At 35.1% G+C, this 23,564-nt stretch overlaps 1 protein-coding gene across 1 annotated transcript in view; it reads right to left on the reverse strand.

The window, feature by feature from the left end:
• LOC150102348 (poly [ADP-ribose] polymerase tankyrase-like) overlaps positions 1 to 23,564 on the reverse strand; it is a 1,002,656-nt gene that overhangs the window by 363,690 nt on the left and 615,402 nt on the right. Inside the window, 1 exon segment of the mRNA XM_090399561.1 lies at positions 14,998 to 15,157. Coding sequence (XP_090255687.1) covers positions 14,998 to 15,157 — 160 coding nt within the window.

Below are 23,564 nucleotides of genomic sequence, written 5' to 3' on the forward strand. Positions count from 1 at the left end.
CTAATGACACTTTCAAGCAATGCATTACACTCACCAGTCACAATCCATGCAAAGAATCTGCTTTTCACTCTACTGCTCAGATCCTCCTTATACAGCTTTCATGGATGGCCTCTAATTCCACCCTAACCTCCCTCTACTCTATCAGTATCTTCATGATTAGGCTATTTGTATATAGAGGCTAGGAACTTCCCATTAATTATCTTAGTGATCCATAATACAAAGCACACATAGTATTATATACATCTGAAAGGTGTATATAATACTATGCATTATGGCAATTAATTTGAAGTGACCAGCCTATACATACAATCAGCCGTCATGAAGAAACTTTTCATGTAAACATTGTTTGCTAACATTTGGATACAGGATTAAATAATTTTTTGATCTTTAATTTATAAGTAAAAAATGTTCAAAAACTAGGGCTAATCTGGAGTATTTTAATAATGAGGAGCTGCACCTTTTCACTATGTGGGAAAGATATAAGTTCTGCACTATTTTAACCTTGGTGTCTCTTCTGTGTCGGGCTTTCAGGATGAGACTTTAATAAAGCTTGAAACTGGTCAGGCAAGTGGCCCAAACCATAATACATAATATGTGCTTTCAATCATGGGATAATAAGGCAATTAATGCAAATTCACTAGACTCTCTATGGAAGTAGCCTATTCATGAAGATACTTCATGTGCAAACTTAGTTTGCATGTACATAGATAGTGGATTAAATAAGAACATAATTTTTTTTTAATCTAAAATTTAATTTAATTTATAACCAAGCAAAAAACTTCCAACAACTGAGATCATGTGTCCCAAATGGAGGGATAATTAACCTGGTGATCAGATTAAATTTCATTCTGACAAAATAGAGAACTGAACAGCATATCAACATGTTTTACTCTATTGTAAAGACACTGAATCCTTTCATCATTTTTGTTTACAAAAAATATTATCATTAGTTAACTTTCCTACCTAGTCAGAATTAAAACAGCTGTAGACATTTTTACCCTCCCATACCGAATGAATGAGATAGTCACAAAGTGGAAAAGAAACTTCATCACACTGTCAATAAATGCATCCTGTCTACCATTACTGGGGGAAAAAAAGTTCTCTCTACTCCTTGCAATACCTAGCTACTGTGAAGTCATTCGAAGCAATCTCAAATAAAAGAATAGTGGGATAGAGGAGAGAGACAAAAATAGAACAAACAGAAGAAGATAAAGGAGAGTTATAAATGATTCCCTTTAAGAAATAACACACACACACACACACACACACACACACACACACACACACACACACACACACACACACACACACACACACACACACACAACGAATGAAGAGTTTTTTGTGAATTCCTTATTATTCATATTCCTACTGAGAACTTAGGGTCTCACTACATCTTCATTTTTAATTTCTGGATAACTGAATTTTATGAAATAAATTATTAGTGTGTCTGGTACTGTTTTAAGTTGTAACTAAACATGCTAGAAAAAAAGGCATATTGAAGATACAGGTATGAGTTGCCATTTTCTTGTGTGAGCAAAGAAATTGGTTGCTGATATTTCTGTCAGAGACCTTAAGGCGGACGAAGATTTTTTTTTTTTTTTTTTTGACTTTCCAGAAAAAGAGTTTACAAAGTTTTTCTGTTATATTTATTTTAGTCTTATCTGAATATATATATATACAGGCAGCCCTTGGTTTACGCCTCAGTTCTGCTCCTGAAAAAAACGGGCATAAACTGAATCATCGTAAAAGGAACCCAATTTTAATGGGAGATATGAAGTTCCGCGCAGTTAAAAAACATGCACATGAAGCATGTGTAACATTATTATATTTAAAGCTTTGATAATACATACATATATATTTGTTAAAATAAAATTATTAATAATGAAAACAAAACAAAATTATATACGAAAAGTATGAAACTTCAAAAATATATTACAGATTTCTCTGTTGAAGTTCCTGGTTTCGGATCACTTGCATTATTTTTAAAAAAAGTATCCAGTGTTAACTTCCTAGATTTTCTTTTTTTTCTTTAAGGAGTTCAGTGTAAGGTCGAATAGATGCGATTACACTCCTTTTTATGCACTCGGTTCCCAATCGTGGCCCATTTCGCAGTTTTCATCAGTCAATGTCTCTGCTTGCAAGGATAACTATAAATTGGCCGTTTTCATATCCCTCAGAGGACCTTCTTCGTTTTCTTTCTCCTCCTTTGGATGTTGGCTTAACTCTTTGGCTAATTCTTTTAAATCTTCAATTGGAAAGCAGTTTATCATGGCTCTCTAAGACTTCTGTCACATCTTCAGCTGTAATATCGTACAATCCCACCTCTCGCGCAAGCTTGGGAACATCCTCAATAACATTCTCCTCTTGCTCTAATTTCTTGAAGTCATGCATAAATGTTGAAAAATGTTTTTGCCATGCTCCTTTAAACACTTTGCTGACACACTGTTCCAAGCTGCCTCAATGTTGTTAATGCCCTTCAAAATATCAAATGACTGCCAATAGTCTTTAAGAGTTTTTCCTGAAGTGTCCAAAACTCACCATTTCCATAAATGTTATACGGAGGTAATAGGCTTTGAAGATTGATATAATCCCCTGATCGTTCAGTTGCAAAAGCGATGTTGTGTTTGGGGGCATGTAAACAACCTTGACATCCAATGGTGTTCTTACTTCAGCAAGGTTTTGAGGATGTCCAGGGGAATTATCCAAGAGAAGCAATGTCTTGGTTGGCAAATCATGTTCTTTACAGAAGCAAAGCATGGTAGGACAAAAATAATTTGTGTACCAATCTACAAAAACGTCTTCTGTAACCCAAGCTTTCTTGTTCCATTTCCAATAGACTGCCAGCATGGCTTTTAGACCCTTGAAGGCACGTGGTGTCTGTGATGGTACACCAACATTGGTTTAACCTTCAAAGTTTTGGAGACATTTGCACCCAACAAAAGCGCAAGTCTATTTTTTGCAGCTTTAAAACCTGGAGCAGAATGTTCTTCACAAGAAATGAAGGTACGTGATGCCAATTTTTTCCAGTAGAGCCCAGTCTCATCAACATTAAAAATGAGATCAGGAGGATAACTTCCTTGTTCTACACAGTCTTGAAATTCTTTAGGAAAAGCAGCCATGCCGCAACATCTGCACTTGCCGCCTCACCACATAATTTGAAACTGTGGCACTTACTTCGAGACTTAAATCTCGTAAACCAACCTTTGCTTCCTAAAAATGTTTCTTCGCCTCCATCTGTCTTTCTAAGATCCTCAAAAATTGTTTTTGATTTCTTAGTTATAACAGCCTGCAACAGAGGAACATTTTTCTGATTTAAGTCATCCACCCATAATGATAACAATTTTTCCATTTTTTCATGAAGTTTACCCTGCTATAACGTACATGTTTTGCATTTAGTGCTGCCGTAGATTGTTGTGCAGACTGTTTTATTCTATCTGCATTTTTCATAATTGTAGTAACAGTCAAGGGAGGCAAGTTCATACTTCTGCAGACATTACCACGTGTCTGCCCATCTTCAATTCTTCGGATCACCTCAATCTTCTTTTCAAATGTGATTGATTTCCGTGCCTTCTTAACACCAAGTTCTGCTAATTTTTCTACATTTCTGTTATTAGACATGTTATGTAATTACGTACTTTATCAAATTAAATAAGTATGTACGTAAAAAAATTAAATAGAACAATTAGGTAGATTCAACATTAAAACTAGGTTTGATACATATACGTCGTAGTAGCTCAGTAAACACTAGAGTGCCTGCTAGCATCGTTTCTCAGTCAACCACACTACAGTAAGAAAGCATGCGCAGGCAACTGGTGTTATTGTAAATCAGCGTAAATTAAACTGGCGTAAACCAAGGGCTGGCTGCATTTGTATGCAGATTGACTGTTTATGCACATGTTCAATAATTTTAATGACAAACCACCGAGATAATTAAGAATAAAGTTTAATAAGGACACTACTAGTTTCATTGGTAAGCCAACTTCATCAGGTGTCAAAGTACAAAGGTATATACAAAAAAGACCGGCAGAAACATTACACACTAACAACTGAGCTATCAAAAACTGTAGTTAAGTTTAAATTGGAGTCCGCAATTTGAACTTAACTACAGTTTTTGATAGCTCTGTTGTTAATTTGTAATGTTGATGTTGGTCTTTTTTGTATATACCTGTGTACTTTGACACTGATGAAGTTGGCTTACCAATGAAATTAGTAGTGTCCTTATTAAACTTTATTCTTAATTATCTCTGTGGTTTAAGTCATTAAAATTATTGAACATATATATATATATATATATATATATATATATATATATATATATATATCAATAAACATCTAACAAATGACACAATTAACACTAGCCTGAATTTCACTATAGTAAAATATAATTGAGAAAGTGTGTGTATTGTTTTTCTTTACATTATCAAGTTAGTATTTTACCTAAATAATCATGCAAGTGGTAACTCAGCAGCTACGTGTATAATGAAGAGTTATAATGTGTAAATTTATCATGATGTACAAAATTTTAGTGGAGATAATTCTGAAAATGTTAGTGCTTTCTTTATTACAGTTGAAGCTATTAAGAAAACTTAAAAAGATAGTCTGACGAGCAACCACTCATTATCAACTACTCTACTCAACTCAACATCGACTACTCAAAAGACTTACCTTTAAGTCTTTTGTGCAAACTCTAATAGAGCTAAAGATGCCTGATTATGTTTAACTTAAGAAGAAAATTTTGTTAAATAAATACTCTAAAAAGTTAGATTTAAAACCCAACCTATTGAAAACTGATACTTGTATTCAGACTAATAAGGAAATTACCTCAGTACTATGATAGACTGATTAGTTTTGTGTATAATTTTAAGTAAGATGAAAAATACAGATTTCATCGATAGAATTATATTTTTTCAATTTAGGAATAGATTGAAAACAGAACTTAGAAAATCTGCACATGGAAAAGAACTACTGTATAATACACAATCATTACAAATGCCTCAAAGTGAGGAGAGTTTATTGCAAAGTATGAATTCTTCAGTTAAAGATAACACTTTAGTTGTCTGAGCGGTTAGCCTAGTGGCTTTGAGCTTCGCAACCATACACCTGGGGAAGGAGTGTTCTGGGATCGATTCCTGGGGTTTTTCATCCTGTAAACAGGCAAGCAAACCAGTCCCGTGAACACACACAGATACAGTCAGGAATACCTAAGACGATCCCCTCCAGCCATACATCTGAATTGTCAGCTATACCGGTTCCAAGTCTGGATAAAAAAATAGGGGTGAGTGGGTTGAGGTGGTGCTGTACCTCCCCGTAATAGGGACTCATGGCCACCGAATCATAATACGAAATAAATAAAATAAAATAACAGTTTAGTTGAACCTGATATATCTCTAAGTTGACATCAAATAATCAGAAAAACATCAAGGCTTCAGATTCTGGTGATTCAGTACCACAGCTTTCATGTGTTTAATGTGTTTTAATGCAACACATAGATAGGAATAATTTACTACTTTTAAAATAGTAATAATGTAAAGTAATGTTATGGTATCAATAAATAATTTTTTGTCTGTGTGCATAAGCAAAATAGATATTATGAACTTTTAAAGTAAAATGTCTGTACAAGGAAGAAAACTATTTATATATATTATACTTCTATGTAAAAAAAAAAAAAAAAAAAAAAATTATCGTTAGTAAATAAAGCAATTATCAGAAAATAAAGTCGTCATCCTCTAGCAAGAGGGTTGCAGCAGATGAGTAGCTCTTCTCCATTTCTCTCTGTCTGTCGCCTCCGTCATTCTTAAATCAGTCCATTCCACAATGTCATTGAACCACTCTCTAGTTGGTTTTCCCCGTCTGCTCTTCCCCTCAACTTTCCCCGTGTAATATAGTTCTTGTCAGGTGTCCCGGAGAACCTCTCAGAAGATGTCCTGCAAATATGGTCTTTCTTTGCATAATATTCTTGAGCAGTGTTCTTTCCATCCCAACTTTTCTTAAAACTTCTTGATTTGATATTCTCTCTGTATAACTAATCTTTTCCATCTTTCTATAACACCACTAAAAAACACATGTAATAACCACCACAGTAATGACTATTTAATTCATAAATATTTCATCCCAAGTATCTTGGGACATCATCAGTAAAGTAGTTCAAACAATACTAGGAATAACATACAGTTAAGGCACATGATTACAATGGAATTGTCGTGTCCCCCTTTACTATCCTATAATTGTTAATTACTCTTACATGTTTATTTTTTTTCTTGTATGTAACGAATTTCTTATTATATGTGATATCACCCAAATACAAGGTATCTAAGCTCTTGCTCCCCTTAGTGTCCTAAAACATTTATATTTTTTAGCTGCACCATTTAGAACATTTAGTTTATGAAAAGAATCATAACAAGAAGCAATTTCTTAAATATGTTTAGGTGTGAAACAATTACGCAGTCGTGACCTTAAGCTCGCAACTTAATTTTTCTCCCCCCCCCCCCTCCGGTTAGATTCATATGTTATTACAAGCGGTGCATTGAATGGAAATTCAGACAACTGAGTTTTCAATGACCAAAGTTTATTATACACATTAGCACAATACAATACATTAAAATTCGTTAAAACTTAATTCAATACTGTTGGAACGTCTTTCTTGGCTCTATGGTTCGCCATCTTGTTGTAAAGTTGATCTTAATAAAACCAATTAATTGCTGGTTGATTACTAATCAAAATATAGGGAAATTTATATTTATACTGCGTCACCCTATATTTAGATTAGCCTATGTAAAATAGTAGAATCAATCTTCCATTAACTCAGCAGTCTCCTTATTCATACAGGCCGAATTGAATATTTTACACTAAGGGCTCCCGCAAGGTTCGAACTTTTTATGAACGGTGCAATGAAAAAGAATCAGGCACACACAATATTGAAATCAATAAAAACAAGGTTAAATGACAAGTACATAAATTTAACTCCAAAAATAAGATGATACAATTAACTCAGTTCTTCAAGTCAAAACACTCATATTGAATTAAACTTCAAATCTTCAGATACTAAATTCACAGTTCTCTCAATAACAAACATTATTCACACTGTTCAATATTACAGAATTTCTTGCTAAATAAATTTGCTGGTATCACTCAGTTACACTCTATATTTAACACTTAGCAAGCACTCATAACATTATCAATCGCGGCAGTTATTACTTCAAGGGGGGATTACTTTCAAACTTCTAACTTCGGCTAAATTCAGTGAAATGCCACAGTAAATGTTAGAATATTCGAGACGGAGTTATCACTCAAACCTTCACACTGAAATAAAATAAAAATAGGACTGTTCTTACTGGGATTAATCCATAGCACATATTAAAACTATATTCACTTATTACTCTGTTGGAACACTATTCAAAAGAATTCTTCAAGGAGATAACTGAATTATTATTCATCACGCTACACAATTCTTGACGGGCTCACTATAAGGCAGAATAATTATTCCATGTTTACTACTGTATAATAAGGTGAGCTTTGTACAATCCTTCCTTAAGGCGATATCGGAATACGCAGGTAATTCTAAAACTTAGTGGATTTCTTCTGAATCTTCTATTAATCTTCCGGTCTTTTTAGTTATCCTATTAAGGCACTAAATTCCTATTACTGCCACTGCTGACTTTACTCTCAGCTGTCTATAAGTTTTCTCCTCGTCTCCGTACACTTCTCAATGCTACTCCCTTGAAATTCCTGCCCTTCAGTATCCTTGTTTACTTTTACCTCTCACTTATATGCATTCCTTCTCCCTGCCTAAACATGTTCACTCGTTCAACTCATTAAATTCTTTTCTCCCCATTTATCGAAGCTCGTGCGTTCTATTTTATTTCTCTCTCCATGGCAACGATCAAAACAGAACGTAAACATAAGCATTAATATTACATAAGGTTATACCTTTACATTCAGTAAATGAAAAATAATAATAAAATTATTATAGTTACTTAATTTCTCATTCACTTTCATTTAGAAATAATAATAAATCATATGTTATAATTTATATAAGGTACATAGAAGTTACATACATAGAGTTCTTCATAATATTATTGAAAGAATAAAGTAATAAAATAAATGTTAATTACTACAGAGTCCTTTCAATAGTATAATATACATTAAAATCATATAATTAAATAATAACTGATAAAATTTAAGGATAATACATGAATAATAAATAATATTTAAATAAGTCTTGCTTAGTATATGGTAGATTATGTTAAATGTGAATGAAGAATAAAAACATACAAAACAATGTCATTCACAATTTAACAATACTAAGCTGAAGCAATACTAGCAAAAATACAATTGATAGGTTATTAACACGTTCGCTGCCACGCTCCTCGGGAATAGTTTGTTCCCTCACGCCAAGCGCCTTTGCGTCTTCAAGGTCTCTCGTAGCCAGCGTATCAGACAGAATTTTGTTTCATACGCCAACTACGAGTAATCTCTTATCACCCCCACCTATTATTATTATTGTTGTTGTTCCGGGAAACTCCAAGGAGTCAACAGACTCATCGAGGGAGGCCCTATCATCATGTCAAGAACAACTATTCAACATTCACACAGTATCTATCATACCTTGCCTTGAACTCATTCATGGTCGTAGCACCCACAACAGACTCTGGAAGCTTATTCCACTAATTCACCACTCTCCAAGTAAAAAACTTAGCTCTAACACCCTTGTCAACCACGCTCTTGCCCAGCTTCCATGCATGGCCCCTAGTCCTCCCACCATTAGTCATATTTTCAAAAATATCTACTGGATCAATCTTATAAAAACCCTTCAGTAATTTGAATGTCTCAATGATATCACCCCTCCTTCGCCTATCGTCTAATTTCTGCAACCCACAAATCTTCAACCTATTCTCATAAGGTTCATTCCACAGACCTGCTATCATCTTGGTCACTCATCTCTGGACCCTCTCCACTTCCTCCCCATCACGAAGAAACCCTGGTGCCCATAACCGGGCACAGAAGTCCAGATGGGGTCTTATCACGGCTCGATACAGAGGAACAACAACTTGTTTGTCTCTGCTTGTTAAGACGTTTTTCAGAAGCCAAGTGATTTGGTGAGCTGTTTTAGTCACTTTTGCAATGTGCCCCCTAAACTTCAATTCCCTATCAACCAACACTCCCAAATCCCTGCCCTCATCAATCTCCTGGAGTTCGGTTCCACCAATGCGATATACTGCTGCTATTCTTTTCACCCCAAAGTGCATAACCTTACACTTTGCCACATTAAATTGACATCCATTTTTGCTAGCCCAGTCCTCCAAACTATCCAAATCATCCTGTAAAATTTTGACATCCTGTGCACTCACAATTGCTCTACCCAACTTTGCATCATCAGCAAACAAGTGAACACTTCCTCTCAAATCCTTTCCAATATCATTGATGAACAAATTGAAAAGCAGTGGTCCAAGAACAGAGCCCTGTGGCACTCCACTAGTCACAAGACGTCTTTTAGACTCCACTCCTGAATAAACCACTCTCTGGTATCTCTCCTTCAACCACCCTCCTATCCATCTCACCAACCCTATATCTATCCCCATCTGCTCCAGTTTACTGATTAGGGTTCCATGTAGTACCACCCATATATTACATGCGCTGACGAATGTGTTTATTGTGTCTAGTCTCTAAAAATCTTGAGTTTCGCCATGATCAGTAAAAGAAAACTTACTGATAAAGAATTAGAAGTTTACGCTAATATGAGCGATGATGAATTTAATGAATTCATCATCGCAAATGGAAGGATAAGAGGAAAGGTCTTTCCATTTCAAATAAGCACAAATTTTAAATGGTTCAAGCAAAAATCGGAATGGTAAAATTCAGTTAAAACCAAATATCGTTAGGGACTATAATTTGGGTATGCCAGGTATCGATCTTTCTGATCAAATGCTTTCTTACTATTCCCCCTTACGAAAGACAATTAGATGGCCAAAGAAATTGGCAATATGCATTCTTGATATATACATTCAAAATGCGCATAAATTTTATAATATAATTACTGGAAACGCAACGCAATGACTGCGTTAAAATTTAGAGATCAATTTATCACAGTTTTTGTTGGAATGGATAAGCTTAAAGCATCACAGATTATCAGCAGGATTCGGGATCTTCTTTATTTGGAAATTTTAACAGCTACAGAAAAAAATATTCACCGACAAAGCCATGCCGAGTATATACACGAAACTTGTTATTATTGTCCTGTTTGCCAGGAAAAACCACCATTGTGCGTGGAAAACTCTTTTAAAGTGTATCATTCGTAATTTGAATAAATTGGTTTTTATTTTATCGATTTCATTTTATTATTTTTATTCATTTTTATGTTTTAAATTGATTTACAAATTATGTGTTATACTAGAGATTAGCTCGCTCTTGGCATAGGAGGTTGGTAATCGACATACGAGTATACTCGTAGTTGGCTTGTGAAGCTCATACACTAACTACGAGTATACTCATAGTTGGCTTCTGAGGCACATACACAATATACTATATTTTAGTTGAAATTATTTCCCTTCTATCAAGCCCCCAGACGTGCTCTCCACTTTATTCAGAATCCAAAGGTCCAAATTAAGGTAATTATACTAAGGGGTAACTCGTGTTTGGCATAGGAGGTCAGTAAATCGACATACGAGTATACTCGTAGTTGGCTTGTGAAGCTCATATACGAACTACGAGTATACTCGTAGTTGGCAGCGAACGTGTTAAATCCTATGTGGGAAGGGCGATTATGCCGCTACAAAAGACTCCACACACATGATAAAAGGATATCCTCTCAAATGTTGACAATTGACTAAACTTCCCATATATCTGAGCACAATATTAAGATACAATACCTTAATTAAACACAATTAGTTTACACACATTAACTCAAGAGTAATATGGGTTAAACAGTCCTAACACTACAATAGTAACCACATTCAATTCTTCAAACAGATTTCACACAAAATATAGATGACATACATAAGTTTCTAGACACATGATTATTTATCTATTAACACTGACAGGCTTATTCTCTTTCTATTATTAAATGCGCTAAAGTCTTAGTTCAACTCTCGTTCAAGTCTTTCAATTGATTGGTAACTGAACTACAATCACAGTTACATTAAGATTGCAAATAATATAAGTTTTTACGATACCATTTGATAAGGATCTTCTAAGCTAGTCTCTGTTCTTACTCATCTAAAATTTCTGAGGACGAATTTTTCTGTAGCAGACCATATCTGAGATTTCTCGGATCAAGATGGGCCTTCACGTCTTCAGCACATCAAGCTTCTTCCAAGGAAACGCAATGGATCTGCGATTCTGTAGTCTTGAGATTCACTACGCGGGCAGTCTTGAGATTCACTACGCGGGCACCTACTTCTCCACAGATTTTCCTTTTTCTTTTTGTCAAGAACACGGTTGATATAACATGTAGCAGTTACCTTTCTTCTCAGCTGTATGGCGTCCCTCCTTTCGATAATAGGGAATTGGGACCGAAATCCCGCTTACTTTGTTCCTTATCATGGCAGAAGGAGAAAACCCCTGACCGTCACTCAGAAAAAGCACATGACAATCCATACGGACTGGAGAACCAAGGGAGAGAGTGTGTGTGCGAGTGTGTGTGTGTGTGTGTGGGGGGGGGGGGTCCTAACACCTTTATATCATGCCCTACTGGCACTTCGTGCAATTAATCCCCCCCCCCCCCATGCCTGGACATGCTTTCTGTAACCTGTTAGGGTGGCGTTTTTCTGCCGAAATTCCTGTGGGCCATGTGCACGCGACTGACTCGTGGCGATGTCCAAAATCGGGGACTTTGATCTTGGGCCTTACCTTGTTTCTTGCTAACCCTATGAGTCACATTTACCAAAATTTTCTAAGAATTGACATAAATTTATTATCCCTTGTTTCAATTGTTTAACAAAGAGCCTTTACATACAAATTCTTATGACCAATATTCTGTAAGTAAATCATCTTATGTGAGTTAACATATATTTTCAGTTATATCCCACACTTAGATGCAAGTATATTTTCCCCTTTTCCTTTTTTTTTAAAGATTGTCCTACTTGTTAAATTGTGATCAAAATAAATTATTTTCAGGAACTTTATTAATCACAAACTTTAACAGAATCTCAATATGCATGCAGTAACGTGTTATAGAAGTAAATTAAATATAACTGAAAAAAATAAATAAATAAAATAAAATAAATATATACAAAGATTATTTTACACAATTTTGTATGACGATTTCCCATAATTTAGGAATAGTAAGAACATCGTTTCAGTTCAAATTTGGTCTATGTAGTAGGGCCTCAGCACTTTCTTTATATAAATGTTCATATTTATATAAAGATCTGTGTAAAAGTTTCAACTTCTCCCAATGGATCCTATGGTTTGGATTTTCAACTCTGTGTTGGGAGAGACCAGATTGGGAGAAGTCGAAACTTTCACACAGATCTTTATATAAATATGAATTTCACACAGATCTTTATATAAATATAAAGAAAGTGCTGAAGCCCTACTACCCAGACCAAATTTAAACCGAAACGATGTTCTTACTATTCCTAAAGTATGGGAAATTGTCGTACAAAATTGTGTAAAATAATCTTTATATATATATTTTTTTTATTTATTTATTTTTTAATTTATTATTTTTTTATAAAAAAAAATAAAAAATCAGCTAACGCCTTTTTATTCCCGTATACGGGGAGTAGGCGAGGCCATTTAGCCCCATCTAATTTTTGGAGACTGAGGGGGCAGTTCAATCTCCACTGGTACCAATCAGAGATAGATGGCCCAAGGCTATCACTAATTAAGCGGTACACAGCGAAGAGAGACGGCTCAAATGTGCCACCATCTTGTGGTCCCTAACCCTAACACAATATATTTGATGTCTGAAATAATATGGGTTCTACGGTCAATTTTCTTGAGTTTCCGGGAGGAAAAACCCGCTTGCCCGTGCCAGAGATCGACTAACTCGGGAACCAGTCAAAGAAAGGCTTAGAAAAATTTCCTCTAGTCGCCGACTAGACTCGAAACCAAGACTTCCTTCGTGCGGCCAAGCACCGTGGTGTGCAAATGCCACATCCACTGAGCTACACAGGCTATTTTTTTAAGTTATATTTAATTTACTTCTATAACATGTTACTGCACACACATATAGAGATTCCATTGTAATCATGCGCCCTAACTGTATGTTATTCCAAGAATTGTTTGAACTAATGTACTGATGATGTCCCAAGATACTTGGGATGAAATATTTACGAATTAAGTAGTCATTACTGTGGTTATTACGTGTGTTTTTTAGTAATGAATTTGCCACAGGTTAAATTTCGTTATTTAAAAATTTCTATGACACCACATTTCCCATGCATTAATTCTTTCCATATCTCTCGTGTCCATGACTCATTTCCATAACTTGCAATACTCCAAACTGTTGCTTTAACTATTCCAACTCTAACACCTGTTTTAATATTCTTATTTATTAAAATTCTCTTCATTTCCATAAATACTGATTTAGCTTTGCCTATTCTATTTCTAATGTCCAACTCTGAATTTCCTTTCTCTGAGATCCAGCTACCTAAATATTGAAATCTACCCACATCTTCTAAAATCTTTCCTCCACATCTTATAAAAATAAAGTGAAATATATATATATATAAAGAAAGAAATGCACATAACAAGCACAATAAATTATACAAGGTGATTTGCTCCTCACTCAACCTACATGTATTCCTGCCTCAATCACACCAATCACCTGATCAGCATTACTAGATCATAGGATAAGCCTCTCACAACAGTTATTAACAGTAGCTGTTTCAGATTGATTTTTTTCACAAAAAAATCCCTTTGCCTCTATTCATAAGTTGTTTATATTTTTTTGTAAATTATGCCCATCACAAATGCAAATATGAAAGTCTATAGCCCATAGGATCACGTATTCTTCACTTAACCTCAAGATACTTATAATGCAATGACACATATAATATCACAGATGTAAATTATTCATAATCCATTTTACAGTACTGAAATTATTTTTATTCATGCCTATTCTTTCTCTTCCTTATATCTGCTATTCTTTACATCTTTTAGTAAATCAAGTATAGTAACTAATAATCAAATATACCATTATCTTTAATTATTGTTTTTTAATGTATTCTGAAAAGAATATTCCATTTCACCAATCAAGGACCATAATGCAGGATTAGTTACAATCGAAGAAACCACTATAAAAAAAAAATAATAATAAAATAAAATAAAATAATCTTTGTAAATCTTCTTTGTGCTATTTCTACACCTTCATATGCTTCAAACCAAGGAGTCCAAATCCTGTGCACAGCAGACCAGGAGGAGTTTTATCAAAGCCTTGTAAAGAGGCAAAATGACTTCCTTATCCTTATATGTCAATGTTTCTTTCAAAACCACAATTATCCTACTAGTTAAATTTCCAAATTTTTTGCTATATAATCTTTGAACTTCAAATTCATATCCACCATAATGCCAAGATTACTAGCCTTACCAGTTTCATGTAGCTTGAGTCTGCCTGTAACATTACAAATCTCATCATGCCAAAATATTAGAGGAAGATCAGAGAAAAAGATCAGGGGAAAGTAGATTGATTCAATCAGAAGTGGTATAAACGACCAAGACATTAGATATGAAAATATTGGACTGTTGACAATAATGGACTGGTTTCAAAGAATACTGCTAATAGTAAATTAGTAATAATGTAAACTTAATCATGTACTACTGTAACAGTAGCCTGTATACCCCCCCTTGAAGGTACACATCTGGAAATTAATGATGATTATTTTGATGAAATTATTTAATAAAAATTAAACATTTGTTATAAGGTTGATAAAACTAAAAATAAAATTTATTTATAAATTTAATTACTTCCAAAAAATGCTGTAAATCTCTGAAAGTGATTATCTAAATTAAGCATGCTCAAACAAAATGTACAATTAATAGAAAATAATTTACTTGTGACAAATGCATGACTGAAATTGTGGCACCACGATAAGCAGCTCGGTGAAGTGGGGTTTGTCCAAATTGATCTGATGTCTCAAGTGATGTATTACTCATTGAAGCCACCAGAAGAGCAACCAATTCAATTGGATCAATTGAAGAAGTGTCCGTATGCCTAAAAGAGAAACCACATGATGAAATCAATGACAGTTTGACATACTTTAAAGATAAAAACTAACATTACTTTCTTATCTTAGTGAGCTGGGTCAGTGAGGTTTGAAATGGATTGCCAGTTTGTGATATAGACATAAAATCACCTAGGAAGATGACAAATATTTGGATAGCTAGATTGAAAAAGGCTGAGCTTTGTGTAGGGTGACAAGGTCAGAAGGGTTTTTGAAATTGGCAGAGTGGTAAATACAGCAGCAGAATGCCTAAGAAAAATGCCCAGTTTTTTTTTTTTTTTTTTTTTTGAAACAATGGAATCCTAAGCCAAAAGAGGTGATACTAAACTGGGCATTCTCTGGTTGACAGTACAAGATCTCACAAAGGCACAAGTACCAACACTTATAGCAAAATGAGCCAAGTATGTAGTCTTGACAGTCAAGGCAAGCTGTAGTTATGTAATGCATCTGTCAGTGATGGTGGTGTGAATGTCTTTAAGTAATGATGGAGGTCATTTTATGTTGATTTTTATTCCCCAGATAGTGAGGTGGATGTGAGCTTAAGCAATTATGGCAAATTTTGTGCATTTTGTTTGATTTGTTTGAGTTGCTGAAAATCGTTTTTGAGGAATATTCAGTTTTATCTCACTGACATTATCAACGTTTGTTAATGTTCATTGAGTTTTGTGAAAGTATAAAGTATAATAAGTTTTGAATAATATTTGCTTTATTTTTTCCCTCTAGTTAGCAATATAAGTTAGTACTAACTAGGCTAACTAAAATTTACGATTTTATTTCTTTCTTGCCATTATTATTTTTACTGGTAATATTAAATTATATAAAATTGGGTTTATTTTTGTACAAATCAATTAGAAAAGTGGTTTTATATATTTTGAAATGAAATATAACGAATATATTTGCTACTGTAAACATAACCTATTATACACACATATATACATGCTATTTTCTCACTGACATAGAAAATTTACATCTACTTCTATCTGACATGGTATTTCAAATGATTAAATAATTGAAATAAAAAATGGATAAAAAATTGATCGTGTAAGACGGGCATAAGATGAATTAAAATGCAATATGTAAATTTTAAATGATTATCTAAATCACGAAAATAATTTTTAAATACATATTAATTTCTTCTATGAAGAGCCACCGACCCCTAGGCCGCCTGAACACCCCCCCAAATGCTTCTGATCCCACTATAGCCCCCCCCCATCCAAAGACTTCAGCACCCACTGGGGGGCGATACTGCCCACTTTGGGAACCTATATTCTAGATGATGATATGAGTAAGCCAAGAACACTTAACAATGGACTCCCACAAGGGCGAGTTCTGGCTCTTCTTTTCAATTAGTATATTTCTGACCTTCCAAGGACAAAGTCTAGAAAATTCACATATGCTCATGATTTATGCATCACATTCCAACATCAGAACTTCTGTACTATAAGCGCACGTACTAACTAGTGACCTAGAGGAGCTAAACCACTTCTTTGAGAAGTGGCATCTTATTCCAAGCACTACCAAGACTGAAACATGCTGTTTCCATTTGAACAATAGCATGGCATGAGACATCTTAAGAGTGCCAACTAAATGAGAACTACTACCACACAATTTTAATCCAAAGTATCTGGGCATAACCCTGGACAGAACCCTCTCCTTTAATAGAAATCTCTCCAATATTGCTGCCAAACTCAGAACTAGAAATAACATACTGCATAAACTTGCCAGAACAACCTGGGGAGGGGGGGTCTTGTGCTCCCATTAAGGACATCTGTTTTGGGCCCCGTCAACTCAACTACTGAATACTAATCAGCTGTCTGGATGAACAGTGCACACGTTAAATTAATTGATACTGTGTTGAATCAGACAAGGAACAATAAAGACTACTCCATCATATTGGCTACCAATTCTGAGCCATACAACTGCCACAACTACAACACCAAGACAACCTGATTTGCAAATTTAACAAAATTTGCCAGAACCCACTGCTTCCTATACACTCTGATATTGACAGATTTACATCACGGAAGCTTAAGTCAAGACACCCGCCTACTATAACAGCACAACAACTGGTCACTGAGGGCTATGATGCAACAATAGCATGGCAGACAGAATGAACTGCCAAAGCCCCAGTAATCTGGCACACTGTCTTTAACCCAAACAGCCCTCCATCAGGGTTCGACCTACCTCGAAAATATGGACCTCCCTAAATAGGTTCGCACCAATCATGGTAGGTGCGGAGCGTCCTTATTTACTTGGGGAATAAGACCAAACTCATCTTGTGACTGTAATGAGGATAACCAAACTATACAACATATCACATTTGACTGTCCTCACAGAGCCTTCATGGGACCATAACAACCATGAAGACCAGTATAACAGTTTTTACTGATGTGGTTGACTGGTTGTCGAACTTAGACATTCAATTTTAATTTTATGATTATTTGTATATGTATATATGACTACAGTGTCACTCACTATTGTATTCTTTTATGCGTTTTGTTGTCTTGTACATGGATTTTTGTGTGTGTGTGTGTGTGTGTGTGGTAGCATATGCAGGTATTCTTCTTAGACAAACGCAAAATAAATAAAAACAGGGATAACAGTAAAAATACCAAAGAAGGAGATTTGAGAAATTGTAATGTGTAATCTGCTACATGTCATTAGCAAAATTTTCTGCAAAATTATTCTTTCAAGAATCATTAATATTTTAGATGAGGGCATGAGAAGACAGCAATCTGGTTTTAGGCGAAATAGATCATTTATAGACCACATACCTTACGAATAAAAATCAAACAGTTGGGTGAATTTAACTCTCCATTATACGAGAATGGTACAAAAAGTTCTTGGCCTCGACCATAGATGGCAACACTATCAGCAAGATTTTTTTTTTTTTCCAAGTTCTGTCATCAGCATCCATGTGAAATTGCAAATCAATCTATCAAGTAGTTTGTTTTATACAGCTGCCTGAAGCAAAAGTGTTGTCTGTGTCCCTTGAAATGGATAAAATTGAGTATCGTGCAGTTATAAAATTCTTTAATAACTTAAAACATATACAACAAACAGTAATAAACTTTAATGAATTAAAGGTACAAATATTTCGGAAAAGTAACAGTACATCATCAGCATAGAACAAACAGTTAAAGGAATGGAATACAAAGTACAGAACCATAGGTGGATTACCAATTAAAATTGTTGCCGCATGCCAGAAAATTACTATCAATAAAATATTATTAAATAATTCTTAAAAACTATTTCATTGATGGTTACATAAGATAAGAATCTCCCAAACTTTTGGGAGAGAGAGAAAGAGACAGACATCTTGATTTAAATTCTGTCGATGTAAAAGGGCTTCGCAACTTTCTTTGAAAAAGATTCAAGATTTAATCTTGCATCTGTGGAGAAGACAAGCTTTATCCCACTGGATATTATGTTTAGTGTCAATACTATGTTGTGTTAGACCAGACTTATGAGGTTTCATGTATTCGATATAATACTGATGTTTCTTCATTCTTTTTTCCATAGAACGGCCTGTTTTTCCAAAGTATATTAAATTACATTCACATGGTATCTGGTAAACACCAGCTAATGATAGAGGTGCCAGTTTGTCTTTTGTAGATGGCAACAAGTGAGAAATTTTGTTGATAGGAAAATATGTGGGAATAAGATGATACTTCTTCAAAATTCTGCCAATAGATTCTGAGATGCCTGAAATATAAGGGATTGGAACTCTGCAGTCTGTTGAAGAATATGGAGGTATTGGAACATAGGAGTCAATTATCTGCTGGATTTGATTAGGGTTGTAATCGTTACATTCTATTAACTTTTTTATAGTGAAAAGTTCTTGTTGTAAGCTTAAGGGAGAGGAGTACACTTTATGTGCTCAATTAATTAAAGATTTGATAACACCGATTTTTTGAGAAGTGTGATGAGCAGACTTCTGATGAATGTATCTGCCAGTAAAGTAGGTTTTCGATAGACACTTGTTGATAAAGTACCAGAGGATATGCGTGTATGAAGGATGTCCAAGAATGGTAAACTACCAGCCTTTTCTTTTTCCATGGTGAACTGAATGCATGGGTCAAGGCTATCTATCTATTGTAAGAATGAGGTAAGTTCCTCTTTATGGTTCAAAAAAAAACTTTGCCAAAGGTGGAGACAGAGGGCTACCCATGGCAGTACCTTCAACTTGTTTGTAGATCTTGTTTTTCCAGCTGAAATATCCCGAATGTATAACAAATTCAAAAATCTTTGCAATATCCAGAGGGTAATCATCATATAGTAAGTTGACAGTGTCAGCTAATGGATTGTTGGTAAAGTGGGAAACAATATCAAAACTGACTAACAAGTCAGACTCTTTGATTTGAACATCCTTGATTTGTTCAAGAAATTGTGTCGAATTTTTGATGAATGATCCGGAATGTCCAGTATGGACAGTTAATGAATGTGACAAAAATTTAGCAATTTGATAAGTAGGAGAGTCAATACAATTCACGATGGGTCTTACTGGATAACTCTTCTATATGCATTTTTGGGAGGTCATATACACGAGGAGTTCTTCCAAAATGAGTGTGCAGTTTATTCGTGGTGTTTTGATCCCAACTGATAACTTTATCAAGCAACTCATTTAATTGTTTAATTTGCGAATTTGTAGGATTATGATCGATTTGTTGATAGGTGGAGGTATCTTGTAAAAGGCAGGCTACTTTTCTCTCATAATCGGCCTTATCCCTGACCACTACAGTTTTTCCTTTATCAGCTTTTGAAATAGATATTTCACTATAAAAAATAGTTAATGAAGTTAGTGCATGGATTTCAGCACTCAATAAATTCCATGGTGGTAATTTGCTTTTAAAAAGTGAGACAGCATTATATCGAATACATGAAACCTCATACGTCTGGTCTAGCACAACATAGTATTGACACTAAACATAATATCCAGTGGGATAAAGCTTGTCTTCTCCACAAATGCAAGTTTAAATATGAATGCTTTTTCAAAGAAAGTTGCAAAGCCCTTTTACATCGGTCAAATGTAAATCGAAATGACTGCCTCTCTCTCCCAAAACTTTGGGAGATTCTTATCTTATGTAACCATCAATGAAATAGTTTCTAAGAATTATTTAATAATATTTCATTAATAGTAATTTTCTGGCATGCGGCAACAATTTTAATTGGTAATCCACTGATTTCTTCTACACTGATGATGTGCGGTTACTTTCAGTACGAAATATTTGTACCTTTAATTCATTAAGGTTTATTACTGTTGGTTATATACGTGTTAAGTTATTAATTTTAATTGTATTGTGCCACAGATACCTTTAAAGATTATAAAATTCTTCATAAAACAAGGTTTAACACCAAAAGAAATTCATCCGAAGTTCATGAAGTTTATGGGCACTCTTCTCCTTCGTTTTCGACAATTAAGAAATGGGCTGCAGAGTTTAAACATGGCCGTACCAGCCTTGAATACGATCCACATGAAGGATGTCCAAAAAGTGTAACAACACTAGAAATCATTGATCAAGTGCACAATATGGTATTGGATGACAGGCAAGTCAAAGTGCATGAAATTGCTGGGACTATAGGCATTTCAAAAGAACATGTAGGATATATTTTGCATGAATTTTGCAAATGAAAAAGCTTTGCACAAGATGGGTGCCATGCTTGCTCACAGCGGATCAAAAATGTACTCGTTTTTGATCTGCTGTGAGCAAGCATGAATCCAAACAGCAGTCAAAACAGGGGACAGAAGCCATTTTGTTCATCACCAAAGAAGACAAAGTCGGTTCCATCAGCAGGAAAGGTCATGGCACTGGTATTTTCGGATGCTAAAGACATTTTGTTTATTAATTATTTTGAAAAGGGAAAAACAATAACCAGGGAATATTACTTCGATCTTTTAACCAGACTAGACGAAAAAATTCGTGAGAAAAGACCCGGTTTGCAGAAGAAAAAAATCATCTTTCATCAGGGCAATGCACCTACCCACAAAGGTGTTTTGACAGTGGGAAAATTAAGGGATCTGCACTATGAATTGTTGGAATATCCACCTTATTCCCCAGATTTGGCTCCCTCTGACTTCTATCTCTTCCCAGAACTAAAACTCTTCCTCGCTGGTCAGCATTTTTCTTTGAATCAAGAGGTGATTGCAGCTGTAGCAGGGTATTTTGCAGATCTTACTGACCACTACAGGGAGGGGATAATGGCGCTGGAGCATCACTGGAATAAATGTATTAGTCTTAATGTGGCCAAATAGCAAAGACATCATCGACATAATGAAACCAGAGAGAGGGTTGGGGATGAATGGCTGAGAACAAGGTGTCTTCTAGATGGTTCAAAAAATAGTTTGCCAAAGGTGGAGACAGAGGGCTACCGATGGCAGTACCTTCAACTTATTATGTTGAAAAATAAAAATAATTTTGAAATTATAAATGTATTTTTTCATGTTAGGCTGAGAACTTTTCAGACCACCCTCGTATGTGCTGTTTGTGGAATGCACTCCAAAACAAAGGAGTGCCAGAGAAGATAATAAACCTTATACAGGAAGGACATAACAATTCTAATGCGAGGTGCTGTATGATGGATATCTCACACAAACCTTTCAAACTGTATCTGAAGTGCGACAAGCTTAGTTATCTCCCTATTTAAGTATACTGGTGCTAGATCAAGTTCTAGGACAAACAGCAATGAAACATGCCAAAGGAAAATAAACAAAACTTTGGATGATCTAGATTCTAGACTATGCAGATGGTGTATGTCTAATTGTTCACAGACATGCAGATATCCAAATCTAACTAACCACATTAGAAGAATCACTGAAGGTTAATTTGAAAATAAATACAAACAAAAGAAATGAGAATCAATTTGAACAACAAGCCACCATTGGTACAAGTACAATTGGAAATGGAAAAATCGAAACTGTTTCACATTTGACATATCTGGGCAGTGTTCTATCTGCAGATGGAGGAGCAACTAGAGATGATGACATAAGGATTCAAAAGGCAAGAAATGCATATGTTAAATTTAACAGAGTATGGAAAAATGGAAATATTCACACAGATACAAAATAAAAAATATTTAATGCATGTATTAAATCAGTTCTTTTATATGGATGCAAAATGTGGCTGGTTTTGAAGGAAATGCAAAGAAAACTACAAACATTCATAAACTCATGTCTACAGAGCATACTCTGAATACGGTGGCCCCAAATTACTACTAATGAAGACCTCTGGAAAAGAACAAATCAGCAAAAAGTGAAACTTGAAATCAGAATATGAAAATTTACATGGATTAGACATACACTTAGGACATATCATGAAGAAATCTGTCACACTGCCCTGGAATGGAATGCACACAGACAGAGAAACAGTAGCTGTCCTAAAAATACATGGAGGAGATAAACTTGAATAGAATGTTGGAATAAGAGTTTTGCTGAACTAAGACCAATAGCAAAGATAAGGAACTGATGGAAAGCATTTACAGACTTCTGATGTTGCTGATGGAATCTGGGAAAGAAGAAGTTGAATAGAGCTGGTATGGCAACACAATGTGAACTCAGTGACTTTGAGAGAAGAGGTGTCACTAAGGGCTGTAACATTGGTGGCATGTCCATACGTGCCACTGCCACTCAATTAGAGCATTCAGTCATGGTTGGCAATGTGATCAACAAACGATGCAGGAAAACACGCAGGGCAGCCATCAAAAATGACTGACAGGGACAGGAGGGTGTTAAAATGGGTGGCACACAAAAACTGGCTAAAATCAACACAGACCATCAATGATGAGTTCCAGAGCACCAGTAATACCATGGTGAGCACTATACTGTCCAAAAAGAACTCCATTTACTAGGTTTTTATGGAAAGCAGTGGCACACAAGCCCAAAATCACAACTACAGGCAAGGCAGCTCATGTGGCCTAGTGCAAAGAGAGTGTGAACTGGACAATTGACTAGTGGAAAACAGTGCTCTGGAGCAATAAATCAAGGATCACTTGTTTTCAGTCTGATGGCAGGGTGTGGGTGTGGAGGCAGCCTGGTGAATACTTGTTACCAAAGTGTGTTATACCCACAGTAAAATTTGCTGGTTAAGGATAACTGGTAATTAATTTACGGAATTGACAACGCATACAAAGTAAATTAATTAAAGATAACTTTAATGAATCACTTCTATATTTCAGCAATGTCACATTGCCATCTTCGGGAACATAAAGATATGGTATGTGCACTAAGGAACTAACAAAGCAAATGAGGAAGAAAATAAGAACTAATTTTGTTCCTAAAGTCCTAATGGTGCCCTCTTGCGGGCTAATTTGGTAATCTTGGCAGTTGGGCTGAAGTTCTCAAAATGAAAGTCTCCCAAATTTGGGGCAGTTTCATGCACCCAAATTTGTTGAGGTTAGGAA

Source organism: Typopeltis vanoorti, chromosome 10, assembly GCF_054136105.1.
Source record: "Typopeltis vanoorti isolate ZY-2024b chromosome 10, IOZ_Tvanoo_1.0, whole genome shotgun sequence".
NCBI classification, from domain to species: domain Eukaryota; kingdom Metazoa; phylum Arthropoda; class Arachnida; order Uropygi; family Thelyphonidae; genus Typopeltis; species Typopeltis vanoorti.